Below are 24,249 nucleotides of genomic sequence, written 5' to 3' on the forward strand. Positions count from 1 at the left end.
ATTCCCGGCGGGGTCAGGGATTTTCTCTGCCTCGTGATGGCTGGGTGTTGTGTGCTGTCCTTAGGTTAGTTAGGTTTAAGTAGTTCTAAGTTCTAGGGGACTTATGACCACAGCAGTTGAGTCCCATAGTGCTCAGAGCCATTTGAACCATTTTTTTTTTTTTTTTTAAACTGGAGGTTTGCGTCGGATGGGTCGGCTACTTCTACCACTGAAACTTTCGGTAAGGTCTGCCGGTTAGGGCCAGAACTTTCCGTTACTACTTCAACATCCAACTCTTGCGGGACGAAACACGACCAATCTTGCTCGTGCTCCCCATTAACATCAACTATTTCTAGTAAAGTCTGCCGGTTAGGGCCAGAACTTTCTATCATTTCACAAACACTATCTTCCTGCGGGACGAGACGCGGAAAATCCTGCACGCGCTCCCCATAAACACTTCTCCCATACAGGCCCCTATAATCTCTTAGTTCGTCGTATAAGCGACCGAACTGCCTTAACCAGACCTCACCCCTCTCTGCATCCCCTCGCTCGATGACGGACGTTTTATCCGACATCTGATCTTCTCTCAACACTTGCGAATCATTCTTAAACTCAATCTCCAGTTCCGCTGTGGGTATTACAGCTGCCACTTTATAATCGATTTCCGGAACACTACTTAAATTGTTCTCACTGACAGTGAATGTACTTCCTACTGCCGTGTATACAGCTGATCTACTACTTGTGGGCGCACTCCTTTCTCCTAACACTGGCACACTCTCCCGCCGTTGATTATTCCACACGGAATTTTCATATCGACGACACCTGGGTTTTCTCCTGCTATTGGGCCGCCAAAATTTCTCCACGCCCGGTCGGCCCCTCAGCGGCGCGGCTAATGGTTTCCCTGTCTCGTCCCAGCAGATACGGTCCCCGGATGCTGCTGAGGCGGCTGATCACTCCCTCTGGCGTTATTACTATTCTGTGAAGCCCGTATCACGTTAGTATGATACTGGTTTCCGTCATTCCTGTTATTATTTGCATTGTACCGATTGTTATTACGATCCGAACCATTATTGTTATTGCTGCTATGGTTGCGGTATGCATTATTCCCATGGTTATCGTTGTTGTGGTTGCTGTGGTACCCGTTGTTGTTACCACGGCCTCTACCACTGTCGCGATTATTGCGCCAATTGTCCTCGTCCTCCACTCTTTCCAGGAAATCATTTATTGTCCTGTAATTGCTTCCTACGTAGCGTTTTGTATCATCTGGAAGCTTTTTGTAGTGTTCCCAGACTATTTCGGATTCCGTGCGGCGATCACGCAAGTATTCCAACTTGCGGATCCAGCCCTCACAGAACTCCTTCATCGAACCGCGCGAATTCGCATCGAAAGGCCTCGATACGACAAATTCGCGCCAGACACTTTGCTGTTTTTGCTCTGACCAGTATTCAGCCAGAAACAAATTTTTAAATTCGTCAAAAGTCAGGTCCGTAATGTTGAGGTTTAAGCCCCAACGCTTGGCATCACCAGCCAACACATCAATAATCGCATTAATTTTTCTCCCATTAGTCCATGATCTGGGTAAAACTCTTTCACAATTCTTAATGAAATCCGTCGCGTGTATACCGCCTTCTTTCAAGGGGTCGAACCGCTCCTCTTTCGTCAACAATTCCGAACTATGCGCATAGATTGGCACATAGCTCTGTTTTTCGTCTCGCGTCCGTCGGCCGTCGTAATTTAATGTATATATTATTATTGTTATTATTATTTTTTGATTGTTGCCGACTTACGTGGTGGGCCTTAATAAAAATGATATTTAAGTTGAACAATGTAATAAACTTTTCATATTACTTTCCTCGGCTAGTCAGTTCACTTTAAAGCAAGAAATCTTTAGTTATTAATTAAAATTGCGGCCCACACACGCGCGAGAGTACTTTTTCTTACCTCCGTTGACCATTGTATTGTAGTCGGAGTCCTGGCTCTGGCTCTCAGCTATGGTACTGAAAATAAGAATCTTAAAGCTAAGTATTTCTGCAACTTCGTGCGGCTGTGGAGAAAAATGGATATTATGCTAATAGCGGGCGAGTTTTCAGCTTCCGTTAAATTTTCATAAGTTAATATCGCCACGTAATGGCGTCGTTGACTGCATCGGCCGCTGCGATTGTTGAGCTGTAAATTACTTGAATGCAGGTTAATTCAAGGAAGGCGGACATGAAATCGGGATCACCTCTTACAAATTAAAAGTGCACAATAATATTAAATCAGTATATTATATGCTTAACTCATACAAATATGCTTACATTCGTCAGCACACGCAAGATGTCCCTCTAGACACATTCAAGACAAAAGAGGAAGTGAAGTCGACTAAAAAATTAACAAAAGAGCGTATCTTGTCTCTTTAGATCATTCTGTCATAAATTATTTCTTTGCAATCTAAACCTACACAGAGAAATTATTATTTTACGGCTACATGATAAAAAATTTGGCACTGGGGACGCTATATTCGTCAAGTTTCTTTTCTAATTCCGACACTCTCGTAATTACTTGGCAAGTGGTTGTCGCAAGCGTTTCTACTTCCCTTTTTTTTTCTTCGCAGGTATTAGCCTCCTTCGTCACTTTGGTATCTACTTCGGATACTAAAGCCTTTAAAGTTTCCACCTTCTTTTGATCCTCTTTTTTCACTAATTGAATTTGTTCCGTCACCTTATTCTCGATGATCGGAGCAACTGATTCTCCTACACTTTTCTCGATTCTGCTAATTTCGGAATAAAAACGAGTATTTATGCTCGCAATTTCCGCTTCCTGTTTAAGATTACCGATTTCGCTATTAATCACAACAATATCTTCTTTGATTTTATCAACTTTTGTGTTAACAACTCCAACATTGTTGTTAACAACATTAATAGCTTTGTTGTGACTGTCTAGCTTTCGTTCAATTTTTTCAGACTGAGCTTCTTGCTTGGCCGATTGACTTGATTTCGTTAATCAAAACATTCAATAAATCAGTTAAATTCCCGGCAACTACCGGTTTTACTTCCGTAGCGGCTTCCTCTTTAATTGTCCCCCCGTATTCGTCATCAAGGGATTCGCATTTGGTTTTCACTTCCGACTCCGAAACATTTTCTAAAGTGTGGAATTCCATTTCTGCTCTTTGTTGCGTTTCGGCGGTCGCGTCTTTCATGCTAGCCGCCTGTCCCTGAACAATGGGTACCGCGGTGCGCGTTCCCCACTGTTCGACCGATTGTTCCTTATCCAAGCCTACCAAATTTTGGTAATTGTTGCCTTCACTCATTTTAATAATTTTCAATATAAATGCCAAATCTCAAATCTAATTAGGATTCCTCACACTAATATTCTCGCTGACGTATCGACCATTTCGTAACCAGTACTTTGTTACAAGATTTGTACAATGCAAAATTCGTGTCTAGAACAACCTCAAATTTGAAGATTGTCCTGTCACCAGGTCGCCACGTGTAACCTCCCCCTCACTTATCGACCTTAATGACAGTGAAAAATGAAACCGCGTGTACCTAATGGGAATTTTGGAAAAGCAATCGTCACCGAAGTTAACCTGTCGGTAAAGAGGGAGGAAAGGGTTACATCTAAATGAAAGGAAAAATGCAAGTGAAACTGGTGGAAATTAATTTTGAAATAGGGATAAAGTTAATAAAGAAAGTAAATGTGCGGCCGTTACGTTAACAATCAACTAGCGGTAATTAGATATTTGAGATTTGGGGGAAATTACGGTCGCCAGTCCTATGGACAATTACTATAATAACTGAAAAAGAAAGGTTATTACACATATAATTAGCACTAGAAGCGTGGCAACTGAAGGTTGACACGTGTAGTGTGAAAACTGAAAGTTTGTCAGAAGTAATAAATTTCGCTACACTTAATTTAGCAAAAGAATTAATGAAACCGGAAAATCGAAAGTTAATTTAGTGACTGAAGTTAATAGTGAGCTTTCTTTCTGAAGCACATCGAAATACAGTTAGTCTTGGACTACCTCAACAATCATTTCTAAAGCTACTTGAATCTACGCAATTTAGAAAGAAGAGATTTAACTTTGAACTTGAATTAAACGATTCTGAACAATTAACAATAGTAAAATTTAGTACGTACCAAGCTGAGCTGCAGTCACAGGTAAGCTAAAATAGGGTAACAAAACTCGCACTCTTAATTTGTGCTTGTGTAATCTAACTATTGTAGCCAGCTATGAATACTTAAATTGAACTTTGAAATTAAAGCAGTGAAATGGAATTATGCTGGCGTTTGAATTTCAACGACACTCGGGTTCATTTCGGAAAAGGAAGGGACCCTGCTTGGCAATGCAATTGGGACAATGAGCAACAAAGGTTCATGCTAAGTTGCTGTAATTTTGCGAGGCAAATGGAACAATTTGAAAAGCTGGGGTCTGCCATACAGTTCTGAAACTTTACGTGCTTTTAGTCTTCCTTGTTGGTTGATTGAAGGTTTGAAGCCGTCGATCGAGGAGGTGGCGACAGTCACTCATTGTCGGCCGTCGCTGTTGCAGTAGCTGGATATTGGCGCGCCTTCTTCTCGACACGGTCACCAGGCGAAACGGGCTCTTGATGTGCGCCAGCTAATGCTTCCCGTCCGCGACACCATGTCAGAAACTATCATCGCGAGTCGAGCGCAATTACTTGCTGCCAAACCCTGAAAGCGCGGCAACTCGCGGGAGCGTCACACAACACACCTGCTCCACTCGCTACTCCAGCCAGACTCCAACTGCTCTGCCCGCGCTCCACGCGGCAGAGTTAACACTACCAAAGATCCTACACACTTTGATTCTTCACACGACCTATCGATGTAATCGTTCGATAGCAGTTTTCCCTAGGCAAGACCCAGCGTAAAAATACAAATAATATTTACGAAACAAACCAATTATACATCGACATAAATGCATAAATATATATATACAAATAGTAAAACAATTACAATATGTGAAGACACAGAAATGTCATATATTCAGGTAACAAAAATAAGGAAAACAAATTATAGTACAATAGAAGGAAATAGGAGGATATGCATTTCCGGCGTTACAGATTACAGATTAACATACGGGTGAGATATGCTAATGTGAAATGGAGGCGCATTAATAACTGGTGTCACCGTCAGAAAGTTGAATGCAAGCTAACAAATGAGCACACATTTTACTGTACAGGTGCCGGAAGTCAGTTTGTGGGATGGAGTCCCACGCCTGTTTCAATTGGCCAGTCAATAAACGGACGTTTAATGCTGTTTGTGGATGACGGTGGAGTTGTCTATTTTGACAGATTTGGTGATCGAGCAGACCAAGGCAACATGTCGACACTCTGTAGAGCATATTGGGCTACAACAATGGGATGTGGACGAGCGTTATCCTGTTGGAAAACACCCCCTGAAATGCTGTGCATGAATGGCAGCACAACAGGTCGAATCACCACACTGGCGTACAGTTTTGCAGTCAGGGTGCATGGGATAAAAACGAGAGTGCTCCTACTCTCATACGAAATCGCACCCCAGACCATAGCTCAAGGTACAGTGCGTCTAACACGCAGACAAGTTGGCTGCACGCCCTCACCCTAGCCACCTTCTAAAGATCACAAAGATCACGGATGACTAAAAATCAAAGATAGCATTTTAAAGGTATAAAATTTGGGTTTATTGTTAAATGAACTGGGTTAAGAACTAATATTAAATGTCTTTATTACATCTGAGTTACAACCATGTTAAGAGATAAATTCTGTTCTAGGGATGTAAAACAGTGGAATTGGGTAGTGCAAGAGAAAAGTGTGAAGGAAGATAGTCGCTCTGGATTGTGGTCATGCATATCGCTCCTTCATAGGTCTCCAAAATGAAGAACGAAAACGGACAATGCCCCATTCTCGCTACAGCACTACGTCACAAAAAGCAACTACAGGGTATTTCACAAAGTTTTACCGACCCTCCACAGCTCGCCCTATAAATTACTGGCCACTCCAGGGTGGGTTGGAATGGATGCTCGTCTTCTACATGGTGTGTTATCACCACATCGAAAACAGATATGAACTGCCAATAATACAAAGGCAAGAAAAGCGTATCGACAGACGCTTCGTAAATCTCAGAACACAATTCTACACTGCTATAGAGGACACTGATTAGTCATCCTGTATGTTAGTTCTGTTAGTATGTTAGTTATAAGAGTCGAGGGACATGAAAGGGAAGCAGTGGTTGGGAAGGGAGTAAGACAGGGTTGTAGCCTCTCCCCGATGTTGTTCAATCTGTATATTGAGCAAGCAGTAAAGGAAACAAAAGAAAAATTCGGGGTAGGTATTAAAATTCATGGAGAAGAAATAAAAACTTTGAGGTTCGCCGATGACATTGTAATTCTGTCAGAGACAGCAAAGGACTTGGAAGAGCAGTTGAATGGAATGGACAGTGTCTTGAAAGGAGGATATAAGATGAACATCAACAAAAGCAAAACAAGGATAATGGAATGTAGTCTAATTAACTCGGGTGATGCTGAGGGAATTAGATTAGGAAATGAGGCACTTAAAGTAGTAAAGGAGTTTTGCTATTTGGGGAGCAAAATAACTGATGATGGTCGAAGTAGAGAGGATATAAAATGTAGGCTGGCAATGGCAAGGAAAGCGTTTCTGAAGAAGAGAAATTTGTTAACATCCAGTATTGATTTAAGTGTCAGGAAGTCATTTCTGAAAGTATTCGTATGGAGTGTAGCCATGTATGGAAGTGAAACATGGACGATACATAGTTTGGACAAGAAGAGAATAGAAGCTTTCGAAATGTGGTGCTACAGAAGAATGCTGAAGATTAGATGGGTAGATCACATAACTAATGAGGAAGTATTGAATAGGATTGGGGAGAACAGAAGTTTGTGGCACAACTTGACCACAAGAAGGGATCGGTTGGTAGGACATGTTCTGAGGCATCAAGGGATCACCAATTTAGTATTGGAGGGCAGCGTGGAGGGTAAAAATCGTAGAGGGAGACCAAGAGATGAATACACTAAGCAGATTCAGAAGGATGTAGGTTGCAGTAGGTACTGGGAGATGAAAAAGCTTGCACAGGATAGAGTAGCATGGAGAGCTGCATCAAACCAGTCTCAGGACTGAAGACCACAACAACAACATGTTAGTTCTAGCGTTATTCTGCAAAAGGCGGCTTCTTCCAACATGAGTTCTGTTCGCTTTTGAGTTCAAGAGACGTACCGTATTTCCCCAGCATTTCCCGTCCAGTTTTCTTATTTAAATAGACAAAACAACTTCAGTGAGCTCGTGTTTGTATAGTGGAGGTATTTTCAGTTGCCGCGCGGGGTAGCCGCGCTGTCTCAGCTGCATTGTCATGGTTCGAGCGGCTCACGCTCTCTGAGGTTCGAGTCCTCCCTCGGGCATGGGCGTGCGTGTTGGCCTAGCGTAAGTTAGTTAGATTAAGTAGTGTGTAAGCATAGGGACCGATGAACTCAGGAGTTTGATCCCATAGGAGCTTACCATAAATTTCCTATTTTCAGTTTACTGAGTGAGGATTTATTTGCAGTGGTTAAATGAACTATTATGTAAGAAAGCTCAACAATGGAGTTGTAAACTGTCTAACACAATGAATACCCTGCCCCAAGTGTAACAAACTGTCAATACGTATTGGATAATGTCGGATTCGTTGTCTCCACTATCAATAGCTGGTATATTTTTCGCAGCTTGAGGCTATCAAATGCATCACCTCACCCTCAGCTCTCCCAACATCTGGAAAGGCCCAGAGGCGTAAATTAGCTCCCTCTGCAACAGGAAAAGGTCGCCTAGGAGTTATCGAACTTTGGGTATTTCAGCACAAGTCAAGCAATGTATTACAGTATTGTTCCAGATTTAAACATAAGAAAAAATAAATAGGACCTTTTTGGTAGGAAAGTTAATGTAGTTTATTTTTTTTACTGGGAAGCGTTTTCGCTAGAAACCGTAATTTCGAGACAGTCATGAAAAGTATAAGTCACTCACACCCCACTGGTTAGGATTTTTTGTATGTTGTTCATGAAACTATCGCTCCTACGTTATCACTGTACAAAAATCAGTGACTACACGAACTTTTCCCCCAATCGATAATTCTTCGCTGACAGCAAACGAGCGCTGGCTATAGATGGTGTCTGGTTGAAGTTTTACTCCTAAAACGCACACTCCGCGTACAACGATAAATCATGAAACATTGTCGGCAGGCAAAGATTAGTGCTAGGATTATTTGAACCAACTGTTGGTGCATGGCTGTTGATAGTTCTGGGTTCGATATGAATCCAAAAGAGAGCAACAACTTTTAGAAAAATACCAAGAAATAGCTGCCATCGTTTACGCATTCTCGGTGCAATCTATTGAGATTGAGCTTCCGCCTATTTTGGCGAGTTGTTGCTTCCATTTTATGCACAATATTCCGACGACCGATCGAGTCGTTGTCTTCAGGTGCTGCGAGTTTTGCTGTTACTTTTATTCGCTGGCTGGTCACCAGCCTTACTGTGAACTATTGTTTATCTCATGCCGCTGTTTGAGTTCGATGCCCACTACGCCCTTTGATGCTCTTTTGTTTCACAGAGCTTCAAAGAGAGCAGTGGGTATCGAACTCAGACAGCGGCATGAGATCAATAGTAGCTCACAGTATGCCTGCAGAGAGGGGTGCGTACTGAGGGGGGGGGGGAATCGAAGCACCCGCTCCACCCGCCTCCCCTTCTGTATCAAACCCTCCCAGCCTCGCAATCGGGGATGTCCATTTCCCGCTCACTGGTTACACAAAACTAAACATTCAAAATGGCTCTGAGCACTATGGGACTTAACTGCTGAAGTCATTAGTCCCCTAGAACTTTGAACTACTTAAACCTAACCAACCTAAGGACATCACACACATCCATGCCCGAAGCAGGATTCGAACCTGCGACGGTAGCGGTCGCGCGGTTCCAGACTGTAGCGCCTAGAACCGCTCGGCGACTCCGGCCAGCCTCTAAACATTCAATTTAAATTTGTGGAGCTATACACAGAAAGCGTTAATACACTTTTACTACTTTAACAGTAACATGTTTGCTTGTTAATTTTTGGAAAAAGCGTTATGTATTTTAAAAAATTCAAACTGAATTGTCATTCTCGTGACGTCAGTCTTGCTGAAATCTGAGCTCAGACATCCGTTACTTCAGGGTTTGCGAGGCAAGTAGCTTTATTATGGAGTAGAATGTGTGCAGGCCTGTAAAAACTACGAAATTTCAGCATGTTTTTGAAACAAACAAAATTTCGACATGCCTTAACAGAGATGCGTTACCAGAGGCGTGTGTAAACATTCACAGTCACTACACTTACAGTGCTGCTAAAGGAATTAAAATAAACGGTGAATCTAAAAAAACAAACCGGTGATGTAGGTGTTGGCAAAGAAAAGGATAGCGAATCTTCGGGGAATGAAAAATGGGAGGAATCTCAGTAGGCTCAGTAGACTTGAAAGTATAGTGAGAAACTGTGTTGATTTATCACGTTTTCGAAACTGGAAAAATGGTAAGCCGTGGCTGTCTGTAAATGACAAAAACTTGCTAGAGTTCGTGGGAAGTAGAGGGCGTGTGCAGATCGATAATACGTGTTTGCTGGTGTTTCTGCTACAACGCAAAAACTAACGATAAAATCGGTGGTAATGCAAGCTCCTAATCACACATGAAAGGCATAGAAATCATACAAAGCAAAGAAAAGGAGAATATTGAAAAAGCGCTGAGTGAAAGTGAAAAGTTGTGAGGCAAGCAACATCAACAAAAAGTAATCACAACAGTTTTTTTGTTCAGATTTGCATATGTAACAGCTAAACAGAAGTTATCATACAAATCATATTTCACAGTAATCAGTCGGTAGCAGCTTCAGTTTCATAACACATGCCAAAATATGTGTTTACAAGAGAAGAAATGAAAAAGAATCTTGCTAATTTCCTTATAGAACTCGGTACAAACTTTAGTGTCATGCTGGACGAAAGTACAACGATTTCCAATAAAACTATGTTTGAAAAGACCGCACGTGGAATCGCTATTTTGAGGGAGGTGGGGGGGGGGGGGGGAGGTCTTGGCGCTTGGTTCCTATTTGAGCTAGGGATATGGGGTAAATAGTTTTTGGTTTATAGCGGTCCATCGGCCGGTTGTATAGCCACTCGAATATCTGTCTTATTGAAGCTACGTTATAGTATGTTAAGCAGGGTTTGAACGACGAACCGGAGCTGGCGCCTAGGCAAGTTGTGCGAATCGATTAATTTCTTCTTCAAAAGATTTTATCTGAGCTGAAATTAATCCTCAGCTAAGGGTATCATTTCTAGGTGCACCGTTTGGATTTCACGGACAAAAACAATCACCTTTAAATAACTTCGGACTGGACCGAGACTGATGGGTGAAATTTGGTCCGCTGGTTCGTTGGACCTTGGTCTAAGATACGTTTTAACCGTTTGAAAAAAATCTTGCTTCGTTTTTTCCGGATATTTTTGAAGCGTGCTACTTCTGTACTTTAAAATTGTACGAATCGCTTTAAACTTTGCACAAAACCCTCGAATCTTCAGGAGCAGTCTCATTCATGTCGTCTGTTCAACTTAACTCTGTAAGTGAAAATGACAAGTACATACCGTAATAATATATGTATAAATCAGCTTTATCTATAATGTTCACTGAAGATACATCAAGAAGACAATCACAAATTATAGGTAGGTAATTAAGAGGCACTATACATAAGAAAAAGCGTTTAATATAGTCGCAACACAAAATTTAAAATATGTGTAACCCACAAGGACTTCCTCGCCTCAGTGGTAAAAGCAAAAATTACACACTGGCGAGTACGCATAACAGAAAAACTCGCGGCACTTGAAGAAGACAGCTGGGTCGGTCGTCGAAATATTGTGCAGAAAGGGGAAACAACTCGGCAGCACACCCGGAAGCATGCCACTGGTAAACAACTGCGATATGTGAGGATATAAGGGCCGCAATCTGTCACAATTTTCCAAAGTCGAGCCAAAGCTGTGATCGAAGTCTGTCGCCCGTATGTGAGCCGTGTTTCTGTCGCAGCTGGTGGTCCAGCAGCGACTCATCATTGTGTACGACCCTTCTCTGTCAAATTGCTCTACTTTGCTGGCTGCCCGATGCGAGCCAAATGGTCACAGTATGAGAGTCCCAGTTACCGGAGACCGTTCAAACTCGCTGACATACTGATATTCCGTTCTTTGAGGTCGTGTAGGCATACTGGCACTTGTATCTACGTTCTCATGTGTTTTGACAGGTTTTAATCATCTGGGTATTGTAAAATACATACCTTACTTTCGACACACCGATCTACACATACTTGTTCTATTCATTCCGGCCTTTTCATACAGGGCGTTACTGTTTTCTGTATAATTGATATCATTTTCAGTTGTCGTTGAAGAATTTTATCTCAACAAATTTACTTGTCTTCTACCATTTCTTAGTCGCGAAATAGAATTTTGATATGTTTTTAGGGTACAAACTCCGTCTGTGCAAGTAAATGAAATAGTTTGGTTGCCAGTTACAGTTCACTTCTCTGACTCTCGAAGCATCTGAAGTGGCCTGTAGTATATTTTTCTTTCTTGCTACATTTATATATTAGTGATATAGTGATATCACTACATATAAGTTATGAAATAATTTTGAATTCATGTCTACATCACAGTTTTAGCTACATTTAGTTAAAAAATTCTTAGTGCACAAGTTATCCTAATTTTTTAAAACGTATTCACTCATCTTACGATTTCATGCGGTCCTTTTCACATGTATGTCGCAATGGAACTATGTTTAGTTGTTCGATGCAATCTACGATGTTCTTTTCTTGGCAATTTCGCAAACGTTACACTATTATATTCGCGATTTTCTACCAGTATGTCTGTAAACACTGTGTTTATATTTTGTAGCGTTCCAGCTTCGGCTAGGTTATGTAGTTTTTGTACACTTTAGTTCGTGTTGTGGTGGCTAAATGCAATTAAGCTTTACGCTTCTTTGCATTAGTGACAGTAGCAGTAAGTTTTGTAGTTCTGTTTGGTGATTGCAGCGGCGAAGGTGGTGGTTGTCGTGTTGGAGTGTGTGTGTGTGTGTGTGTGTGTGTGAGAGAGAGAGAGAGAGAGAGAGAGAGAGAGAGGGAGAGAGATTTTTTTAGTAATCTGCGTTTTACTTCCATTATATATAAGGGCGGAAGTGGCGATTGTGGCTGAGATGATGTGTGAGTTACACGTTACATATAGATTTACTTTTGTGTTTGTTGCTGTTTATTTCGTTACCATATTAAATGCGTTGTTACTGTGTTTGATTGTTAATTACTTTCTTCTTCATTGTTAGGGCTTTTCATATATGGAAATTCTCCAGCAATTTTCTCTTGTGGTTATTCGTTATAATAATTTTCACACGTTGTTGAATGCTTGATGGTTCTTGGTCATGCTGTTTTACATGATTATTAATGGGTGAATGTTTGTTTCCAAGTTTCCAGCTTCTTTATGTTCTCTGTATTGTGTTCTGAAGTTTCCGCTTCTCATCCCCATATACGGTGGTGTATACCTGCTCCTAGTTATGTCTCTGGTTTTTCTTTTGATGCGTGTAAGTGTGATTGGAGTACATTTCTTGCTCAATATGTTATGCATAAACCTTTTTTCTTCAGTATATTTGCTTTCAAGCCTGTACATTCTGTTATGATATCTACTGTAGTGTCTGTGTTGCTTCTGGAGTTGTGCCATTCTCGTACATTTTTGTACTATGTGGGTGTTATTTCCATTGTTTGTGAGCACGTGTTATATTGTTTCTTTTATTCGCAGTTTTTCTGTTAAGTGGAATTTTATTCAGTCTGTGTGTAATTTGCTGGCAGCTGCTGTTAAAGATCTTATGGGTGACATGATGTGCCGTGTAGAGTGCACTCAGAATGACTTGACCCGTGCCTGCACAGGCGGCGCGGAAGGGGACGGGGCGGTTATATTGGTGGGTGGTGGGAGTTCCTGTGTGAGCTGACACCCTACTGTGGGGGAGGGGCAGCTCAGTAGCGGAAGCCCTGCCACAAACAGAACTTGTAAGCTACAGCTAGCAAGTCTGCAGGCGTTTGTACTGACAGGTTATGCAAATAATTCGACAATTCAACTACTTATAATCGAAAACATACTGCATTCAAGGGTTGCGCTAAAATCGTAAAAGAAGGTGCGATTTATTCTCCTTTGACTTCCTAACCTTTTGTCTTTAAGAGAAGCGTAAACAGTGACGAGTTTTGAGTAATACCTACAGTTCTCTTGTTGCCATGATCGAAATTGCTTCCTTTCCCAAAACGCAATGGGGCGATTTCATGTCATGTGATACAGGTCATGTCAAACTCGTCGACATGAATTTCTGTATCATAGTGTCAAGAAATAAGTATTTTTGTTTTATCTTAATTTTTGTAAATGGTGCAGCCCTTTGAAAAATGAATATTTTGTAAATAACTCTTAAAACAGTAGAGAATAAAAAATAAAGGTAATGAACCAAAAGTACTGGAGACCTGGCTGATGTATTGCGTTAAAGTTCCCTCTTAGTGCGTTGAAATTAAGTTGACACCCGCACACTTACGGGTTTTCTGTAACTCACAAATTTAAGATGAAAATACGAAATTTAAGTTAATTTTTCCACTTAATAATTTATTTTTCTAATTTGGAAACTCACAGAACGCTATCTTTCCTGCCATATTGCCAGATACTACTGACATAATTATAAACAGTATCTTCTCTGCTCCAGCTAGCTGTATTATGTAAATATATATTACTAAAAATGTGAAAATTTTCATTTATACAAGATTTGACGAATTATTTACTCGAAAACTCCATCCATAAACTTCTGATAATTACACAAAATATTACTTGATTAATATGGTAGTGGTCAGTGCAAACACAGTGGACAATACTTTTCTGTGTAAAGTGTTAGAAAGTTTTTCAACAATCTGCATATTTCGCATCACTGAATTTCTAGTGTAGAGTATGCATGTTGGGAACACTGTTTCCAGCCCTCTTCTGTTTATAACAAATGAGGGAGAACTTGTACATAAATCATTCTGCATCGAGCTTTGTGTTCGGTTTCTACTTTTTGTTTGATACAATGTCACTGAGGAAACACAGTAGTGAAAGAGTGAGGTTTGTGGACTATGAAAAAAGACACAAAAGGTGGTGTTTAAGAAAAGTGAAAAACGCTTCACAGTTGTTGGAAATCTGTCACAGGTATTGCAGAAATATCTTGGTCCCCAAGTAACGGTAACAACATCACACCCATTGTGAATGGATTGCTACACTCACTATAAGAAGAACATTAGCGACAACCCACCCGAACGATCACCATCACCCGATTATGAAACTGAAGAAGACAGTGCACATGTTTATATTCCTGGGCGCGAAGTCGTTGATGCATTGCATGGTAGCATTTCTGCTGTAGCTGCTGGTATATACGCCCTTAAATGTCCTGGAAAGGTGAAAAACACAAGAAGAAAACAGTACTAAAAAGAAAAATGGAAGAAATTGATACAAGTTTTACAGAAGCAACATCTTCAAAACTTTTTGAAGTGTATAATGTAGATGAACTTGGTGCAGAACCTGAAAGTAGTGATATGTGCACGAAATGTGATACGTGGTTTCAAAACCTAACTACTGGTATCTCAGCAGCCAACTATGCTGATAAGGTACAGTTAGTGACATTGATGCCAGATAGCCATTCTAAGCAGCAGATAGAGAAATACATACCCACTTCGTCACATTATTTGATTTCAAAAGCTCGTAAAATAAAGAATGAGAAAGGTATTTGCGCATGCCCACATTCTTACTGTTGCCATCCCCTGCAAGATGATATGCATACTGTTTCTCTGGAATATTACCTAAGTGATAACAAAGATTCTAGAAGGCAAAGTCTTAACCAAGCCAATGTTATCTCTCTGTTAGTGAACATAGTGAAAAAGTTAAAAAACGTAAAAAATATATATGACAAGATCAATAAGAGTAGCATATCTCCTAATGAAAAATCAGAACCCGAATTTAAAAATTGGCCTCCCAAAATTCTATTCCTTATGACCAAAATGGGTAAAATGCCAGCCAGTGAAGGAAGTTTGCACATGTATTTACTGAATTAATTTGAAACTTGTTTGTTTCGCCAGAAGCAGTGTCACAGGAAAGAAGTACACAGAGACGGACCTGATGCTTTGTGTATATGTCAAGAGCTGCAAGATAAATGTTGCTTGTAGGAGTGTGCAATGTGTTCTGGTGCTGAAGTGATCAGCCACATCCCAGAATACTGACACATTAGTTCTTCATTTGGACTTTGCTGGGACCAGGTCTGTTGCTTTCCAGAACGAAATTCAAAGTTACCACTGGCACACATCACAGGTCTCAATATTCACATGTGTTGCACATTTCCTTGGAACATCACACTGTTTTGCTATTGTCTGTGATGAACTATTTATGACAGTGCACAAGCATGCTATACTGTCAGCATGATAATTGATGACATAGCATCTAGAGGCAATGCATTTCCTAAGCATGCGTATGTGACTAATGAGCAGCATCTCACTTTAAAAACAGTTTTCAGCATTGTTATGATCTTAGTCAACACTGTAGTACAGGAATTAAGACAAAAAACGGATAGTTTCAGCACAAATCACGGAAAAAGTGCATGTGATGGGGTAGGAGGTTTCTGTAAACATCTTGCAACAAGATTTAATCTCGATCATTAAGCTGTTGGTGCTATAAGATATGTCGCTGGATTTGTACATGACATGTCAACTTTAGTAGCAAACATGAAACTCTTAATTCTAAATGAAAATACATTAAGGGAATTCCATTTAAAAAAGAGAGAAGAGTGTTCTGCTATGAACCCTGTGGTAGAAATTCAATCAAGTCACTACTGGGTCGCATCCCAGGTTGGCAGACACATTGTAAGAGCCGTTCTGTGAAATGCAGAGAACACATCATACATTAGAAGACTTTGTAGTGAGTCACTTCATTTCTTGTATGTATGACAATCAGTGATGGATGGGACAGATAAGTGTCTCACATGAGCTGCAAGATGTAACCATCTCCTTTGTGACCCTCGTGGTCCTGCTAATGCTTTCAAATGGCCGTCATTGAAAGATGAGTGTGCAGTTCCCATTTCCAAAGTACTGCTCTTGTTGTATCATCCTTGTCCATGCAGGCAATTTTAATTCATGGTATGTCATGAAGAAGTAAAATAATGACAGAAGACAATAATTTGTGAATAATATCATAAAAGGGAAAAAATGGGTATAAATATGCTATATCTCATTTTTATGATAAAATGCTTTCGAACAAAATTATGAATTGTTTTTCCACTCACTTATAATGTTGTAAAATAATTATTTTGATTCAGAAATACCAGTTTTGTATGACATTTACTTAAAATCAGCGATCAATTTAAATATTTAAGTGCCCATGATTTTTTGACCTTGAACATAGAGCTGGGCCTGCCTAAAAAATTTCTCACATTTTGTACAGACAGATATTGACCAATTAATATGCCATGAAATTTTTAGAACATTTAGGATGAGGGTTTTGGAGAAAATAATTTCTAAATACCCAAAAAATTTCAGATTCTTTCATCTTTATGTAGAAATATTTTGACAGTTTAAGAGTTTCATGCATTAATGTCATAGCTGACAGTTAGCAGTCCTTCCACTTCATCATTTCTCAAGGCAGTTAACACTCTGTGACTATTCAAATTTTCAAAACATATTTTTGAAATTCACAAAAGTTACAAATTTTCATAATTTACTTTTCCAAAAAAATGAAAAAAGCTCAGAAGTGTGTATATATTAATAATGTCTCTTAATATTGAGAATGAAGTATTTGCTGAAAATAAATTCAGATCCCTGTCACTTTTGGTTTCTTTATTACAATTTTTCAATTTTCCCTTTCGTTATGACATTTTCACAAATACTCACATTTAGAGAGGGATGTAGCGTTTTAACAAGTTATCAGACAATCATGTGGAAAATCATGTGGAACTTGAACACATTTTTTTTCCCAGAAAACTTTGAAATAGTGATGTGCACAATCACTCTTGATCTGTATGATTTGAGATGAAATCACGTAGTGGGTTTTATACTAATTCACTTCATTAACATGCTAATGCAATTGTAATTGTAACAGAGTCCTGAAAGAGAGTATTGTTAAACAAACAGCTGAGGACAGATCAGGCGAAAAATGATGAATGAATCATTCCCAGTATAAAAATAAACTTGTATGAATTACGTTGTTGCAAAATTACATGAATTCTCATTTCACTAGCTATGCATGTCCTTTAAAAAATTACATTATTTTATTGACTGATCTGAAGTTGTTCACATATCACAGTATGTAACAAAATTTCAAATGTTAATGATATGGCAAAATACTGTCACCTTTGCATGCTATCTCGAATCGTTTATGAGATACAAGGGATCTTACGAATATTTGAGTTCGACAAGATTGTTCGTACACACAAACGAAAATGAGTATGTTATGTGCAATCTATTTTCTCAGGCCTAGAGATATTGATCTCCTCCTAAGTTTAAAGAAAAATTCAGTAGGCTAGCTACATTTCATATTCAACAAAGTGTGAGGAGGACATGCATCAATACATACAGCAACTACTCTTTTTCATTCCAGCCTATTATAATTTCGTGTGACGTGTTACTTAATTTCGAAATAGCACTAAGTATGACCGTTAATGAAACAACAGGCAGTTTACTGTGGAGATGATGAATTAGACTATAAGATGTGCATTTCTTTAATGTCATTTTAGAAAAATTGTAGAGAGATGGTGTACATATGCTATCGTTCCCGCTTTGTGGCGAGTCGGTCACTGGCCAAGCCGAAGCTGGCAAAGAATATTTCGTTCATAACAGACGACGTAACCAGTTCAACACGGGAAAGCGAAATTAGATTCTTAACAAAAGGGTAGACATACCCAGTGGTAAGAGCAAGAGTGCATCTCTGTGCAAGAGCCACGCTGCCATGTGCAAGCTCTGCAGCTGTGCCTGTTGCTGTTGGCTCCCAGTAAATAATAAACTTAGGATTATTGTTTTCTTTTTTATTGTTATGTCCAGGAAGTGTACTTATTTTTGTATCTCATTTTCGACAGTGAACTGAATATTTTTATGTACCATGTTTACATCTGCACAGAGTTGGTGCATTTTCCCCGTTGGGTCATCTGCCAGAGTTGGTGTATTATATTCTCACATATCTGTACTAGTAGAGAAATGTGCAGCCTCTCTTTGTGATTGCTTTGTCAAAGCCAGAAAGCTGTAACGTAGAAAGAACTTCACAATTTTTCGTTACATGCCTGATATATAAATGTAGTAAGAAACAAAACATGTATTACAGAACACTGAAAACGCTGCAGAAATGAAAGAAGAGAATCGTGCATGGTGACCAACAAACATCCTTCCATTTGTCCGCAGAGACTGTATTTGTACACTAAGAAGATACCAATTTACTATATCCCAATTTTTTCCGAAAACTTGCCAAATGCAGCTGGTTACCTCCGAACATAGCTTTCGGACTACCAAGTGAGGAGAGCGCGAGTTGACGTATCATGATCAATGTCTTTGGAGGAAGCCTTACTACTTGTCACTTTCCCACAAAATTTTATTGCGTTATAAAAATATTAAATGTTTTTGTCGTTTCAAGTATGATGCCCATTTATGTAGGTATGATATTATGTGACCTGTGACTTTTTTTAAATTTGAAATGATTTAATGTACCTATTTTGTAGCCACAGCAGGCTCATCGTCAGACGGAGGTATTAAGCATTGCCCATCTTGAACACTCTGATGGTGGTATCAATGACAACCTTTTTTTGTTTTACATTGCTGACAAAGGTTTAAACATACTTCTCCTTGAACAGCTAGAGATCCACATTCATGAGCTAAGGTCACCACAGAGGCTGAAATACGAAAAAATTGAACCAAACGAAAACTCATGCTTCCAGAACTTTTAAGACAGATCGTCTCTAAATCACCTTCAGAACACACAATGATGTGATATGTTCATCCTCCTGCATAATTTTTTATTCCGCCAACAGACATCAGCAATTCAATTCAACCTAACATATACAGTTTTCCTGGTTTATTTGTACCTACCATGTATGACTGAAATTCAGTTACACCTTTATTCATCTTACAATTATTTAACTCTGTTAGTTTGCCTGAAACTGTTTTACGCTGTCATGTTTCCACAAACAATAGCCCTATCCATGTACACGCCTACAATTTTCCATGTTCAACTATGTCTGTCACATAAGTATGGTAGCTCACTCACTCCTTCGTTTATACAATAATACTCATACTTTATACGTAAATACTCTGTTTGTTTACTTGTAACTTTTTTGCCTGACAGTAAGTACATTGCCAACATATGGACACATCTACAAATTGTAATGTCTGTTTTTGTCCATTATCCATGCTTTCATGTATTTTATTCCGTAGTTTATGCAGCTCACGGTAAAGGCTGCGATGTGGTGGAGTGTAACATCTAGGTTCCACACATTCTTTGTATTTATTTTAAGTGTTTGTTTACTGTACAACGAAGTCCATCTAAATATCTCTCTCTCTCTCTCTCTCTCTCTCTCTCTCTCTGTGTGTGTGTGTGTGTGTGTGTGTGTGTGTGTGTGTGTGTGTGTGTGTGTGTGTGTGAATCAGCTGCCTAAAATTTACATTATTGAAATGAATTTTTGTCACGGACAGCAAGAATCAGAGCAATGAAATGTAAGTAACCTTAACGTTAAGAACTTCTCGTTTCGTGACTGTTTCGTTAACCTATGCCTAAAAAAAAAATGAAATGATCGTACAGCATCACTGTCCAGGATTGGTGCGGACACTTATGCCTTAATTCCCTTATTTCTTCAGTACCATGTCCCTAGCGTCTAGCTGAACATGGTCCATAAAATAATGTTTCTACATCCGATGATCCTGCTGTGCCTCGAAAACTGGTTGGTGGTACAATCAATCGTATCAAATTCTAAAAGCGTCTGGTTGCATATCACACTTTCATGAGCTTGCAAGCGATATATTCCGAACGCGCGACTGTCGTGGAGCTACATACCGATTTGGTATACAGTGATCGTAACTACTACGAGAAAAGAGGAACGATGTTAATTTTGGGTTATAGCGTTGCCAACGGCAAAAACAATATGTGAAAATGTCCGGTGACGGCATTAAATGTAATTTCACTTACCTTACTCGTCACCGATATCTGAACAATTCCGTGTGATTTGTATACTGCCGCTAGAAGTTCTTTTCTTTACATAACCGGGGTACACTCCAGCAGTTTCTCTTATGAGGATTGTGAAAGTCTCACAGTGAAGTTTTATACCGTGTAAGCGCATACTATGGTAGTAGACGTATTGGAAAATATGCAGTTCATCCCGGTCTCCCTGTCGTCCTTCTCTTTTCATGGATGCTTTTAGGAATTTCCATAATTGCTCGATGTTATGTGTGTGCACAGACGGATCATCAGAAGACACAAATTCGACAGAATGGTTTAAAAACTCGTGGTTAAATCCCTCTAAAGTGTTGTACGATTTCCATCCATCTGCAATGAATTTGGAGCCAACAAGAAGAAGTTCTTAATAAGAGGGACGAAAGTTTGTTTAGTCCTCGAATAAACTTTCACATATATCATTTTCTTGAGTCTCTTTCAATGCCTGCGAATACCCAAATCTATTCAGTTTTGTTCTCGAGAAGTCATCCTTTCCCATATTTTTCGAGTTACGCGCGACTCACCTATTTCCAAAATTTTGTTGACATCACCAACCTGACCACTGTCATTCGTTACAGTTGTGAAATACATTTCTCGACAGAAACCGTAATAGCCAGTCCTGTGTTTTCCAGCATGCAGTCTCTAATCCAGTTGGAAACCACGATGATGCCCTGCTGTATTGTCAGTTTAGGATTATGAGACCATGTGTTTTTCCTTATATTTGTTCTTTTTCGACATTTGCTACAACTGTGTTGTGAACTGACAACGCTACTTTTTGAAGCAAGTTTGACCCAGTTTTGCCCGTAACAGTCCACGCAATTTCTAGCTTCGTGATTCGATAGCAGATGGCACTCCCACAGAAGTGTAAACAATTTTCAACGGTACTCAACCTAGGAATCAAATCATGCCACGTGAGACCAACATTACTGGAAACTGTTGCAGCTTCGGTAATCTCCACGAGACTACTGAAAATGAATATTCTTTGCCACTTATTAAGTGTCAGTGCTGTCGCTCGAAACGAGATACTAGGCCGCAGGTAATGTGTCATTGTAAACCAAATTGATATCTTGCTCCCCGACAGTCACGCGTTCGATATATGTCAATTCAAAAAATGTTCAAATGTGTGTGAAATCTTATGGGACTTAACTGCTAAGGTCATCAGTCCCTAAGCTTACACACTACTTAACCGAAATTATCCTAAGGACAAACACACACACACCCATGCCCGAGGGAGGACTCGAACCTCCGCCGGGACCAGCCGCAGAGTCCATGACTGCAGCGCCCTAGACCGCTCGGCTAATCCCACGCGGCATATGTCAATTGCAAACGTTCTTGTAAATTACCCACAGTTGGACATCTTGATGCACAATGGATTTAATGTAGTTGAAGTATGTGAGTAGATGTGCAGGGGACAACCCACAGCAGATAAGAACCCCAGGAGACTTACAACGGCCGGCCACGGTGGCCGAGCGGTTCTAGGCGCTTCAGTCCGGAACCGCGTGACTGCTACGGTCGCAGGTTCGAATCCTGCCTCGGCCATAGATGTGTGTGATGTCCTTAGGTTAGTTAGGTTTAAGTAGTTCTAAGTTCTAGGGGACTGATGACCTCAGATGTTAAGTCTCATAGTTCTCAGAGTCATAGACTTACGTTGTGTCTTTCCTCAGGACACGGGTTCGTGAAGGAGGTGCGGCTGCTGCTGGCCTTTGGCGCCTCGCCCGGCGTCAGGGACCGTGCTGGACGGACCCCGCTGCACTACGCCACCACAGGCCAGTGCGTCGACGAGCTGGTGAAGGCGGGCGCCGACCCCAACCAGCCATCCGATGACGGGCTCACGCCGCTGTCTCTCGCCGTCGCCAACGCCTGCACCCCGTATGTTCTCATCCACTTAGTCGCTCTGTTAACGTGCCTGGCCGAGAGAAGATCCCTGGCATTTAAAGTGGATTCGGCTCGGCCAATTCACGTTTCCTCCACAAACGAATCGCGTAAAGCGATTTTATTTACGTTTCTATGGCAACGCCTCTATGAACGCTGCTCATTTTTGTTATACACTGCGACAACAGCGCGTCGAGCGGAAGTAATCTAAACTATTGAATACGATATCCGAAGAATACGCATAGTGTCGTTTCTGTTGACTTTATAAGATAGTTTCAAAGGCGGTGTTCGCAGCTCAGTAAATTGGGGGGTACTGAAGAATGGGATACAACCCGTCGGCTTTGACCAATGACGTCAGAAGTTACCACAGATTATGTATTGCACAGATTTAACAGCAAAGACGAATGTTGGAAAACAAAAGAATGCAGGACTGAGAAAATCATAGACCATGTATCACATAGACCTCGCATGTCCCTATCTCCGCCGTGTTAACGCTTGAAACCAAGCAAGATCTAAGTCATGTGATTCGGAACCGAAAGCCGAGTTCCTGTCGTTACGCTTTGTGTGAAGTGGAGCTGGCAGTTACAGTTTCTGTGATTTGTAGCTGAAATCAAGCATTGATATTGACAGTTCAACGAACTGTAGTACAACTCTTACACATATAGTAGTGCAGTTAACATAGTTTCTCCGAAATTCCCGATAATAAAGCAGTGGTTATCGTTTTTAGATGTGGTCAAGTTGAAACGTATTGACAGTTCTTCTAAAATGCGACAGAATGGCCGTTCTTTAGTGAATGCTTGTTTTTTCCCACTGTCAATTCTTGTAGTTCGCCGCTTCCACAGATATGGAAGACAAAATAACAATTCCGAACGCAGCATTAGTTTTCTAACTATTCCGCATGAATATGTGTAAATGCTTTGGTAAGCTTTTGTAAGAAAGGAAATTCGTTTACGTTCATAATGTCAGGTATTTACACAAAATAAGCACGTACGTTTTCTGACTTCTGCTTAAACCAGTACAGGTTCCGAAATGATATCAAGATAGGAAGCGTAATATATTACAAAACGTCGATTATACTGGTGTAGTAAGCTAGATATTAACGATATGTCGTCTCAAAATCTTAGTCATTCACGAAGTTTTCCATCCAAGGATCAACATCCATACTAACTTTCAACTTATGGAAATACCTCTGCAAGTATTTTAAAGTAATTCACTTACACAACTGAGATTTTCGTCACTTTACCTAACCTGCAGGATACGAAACAACTATATAATCTGAGCATATGTGACGGTCTTTACATCTGCATCTAGCAAACAGGACAACATTTTATCTGTAACAAAAACGTCATAAATTGTGCACTATAAATGCCTAATGACATGCTCGGTTTCGTGCCCCGAGTCACGTGATTTAGATGTTGGTTTCAGTAAAATGACGTCATGTGCAGTCTATGTTATCTATGGTCTATGGAGAAAACAGATGGCAGACATATATCATGTACATTCATATTTCGAACATAATGATAAGTACATCGCTTCTTTGAGTCCTAGTATCCTATTCTTCAGTTGACCTACATAGCTCCACTGAAGGATGGGATACTAGTTAGGACGGTACTGGGCACTACACATTGCAGTTTGAATAGTTTGGCCCGAGCCCCCACGTTCTATGGCACTAAAATATATATATTTGTTACACTCGGCTTAATTGAGCGGCCCAGAGATGTGGCTTGTCTCAATGTTTGGTTACGTTTTTCGTCATAGGGTGCCAGCTCACACCTGTCGTAAGCTCAATTTTTAAAGCTGAAATAAAATATAAAAAAAACAATGCAGGCAGGTAGTGCGGTGAAATTTAAAAAATATTGAGTCATTCACGTTGATTTATAATTTGAACAAGTAGTTTATTTTTATTTTTCCACGAATAGTCTTCATTATATTGAGTAAACACTTAAAATTCAGTCTGACGGGCTTTTACGTAAGGGCGGCGGTTAATAACTGATGCTACAACAGTTCAGTATAAAATTCATTTGTCGCGATCACGACACTCGACAGTCTGCTGTCCTAATCCACTGTATTGCACTCCACGTGATCGCTTTCGACCGCCGCTACATACATGCTTGTCCACGAACGTGGCTACCAACCCACTGCTACCCGCAGGTGGGCGGCACGTCCGTCTCT

At 40.3% G+C, this 24,249-nt stretch overlaps 1 protein-coding gene across 1 annotated transcript in view; it reads left to right on the top strand.

Annotated features, from left to right (window-relative positions):
• LOC124795185 (serine/threonine-protein phosphatase 6 regulatory ankyrin repeat subunit A-like) overlaps positions 1 to 24,249 on the top strand; it is a 68,489-nt gene that overhangs the window by 18,594 nt on the left and 25,646 nt on the right. The window contains exon 3 of the mRNA XM_047259085.1: positions 21,870 to 22,074. Coding sequence (XP_047115041.1) covers positions 21,870 to 22,074 — 205 coding nt within the window. The remainder of the gene's footprint in view (positions 1 to 21,869; positions 22,075 to 24,249) is intronic.

This window comes from Schistocerca piceifrons, chromosome 4, assembly GCF_021461385.2.
Source record: "Schistocerca piceifrons isolate TAMUIC-IGC-003096 chromosome 4, iqSchPice1.1, whole genome shotgun sequence".
NCBI lineage: Eukaryota > Metazoa > Arthropoda > Insecta > Orthoptera > Acrididae > Schistocerca > Schistocerca piceifrons.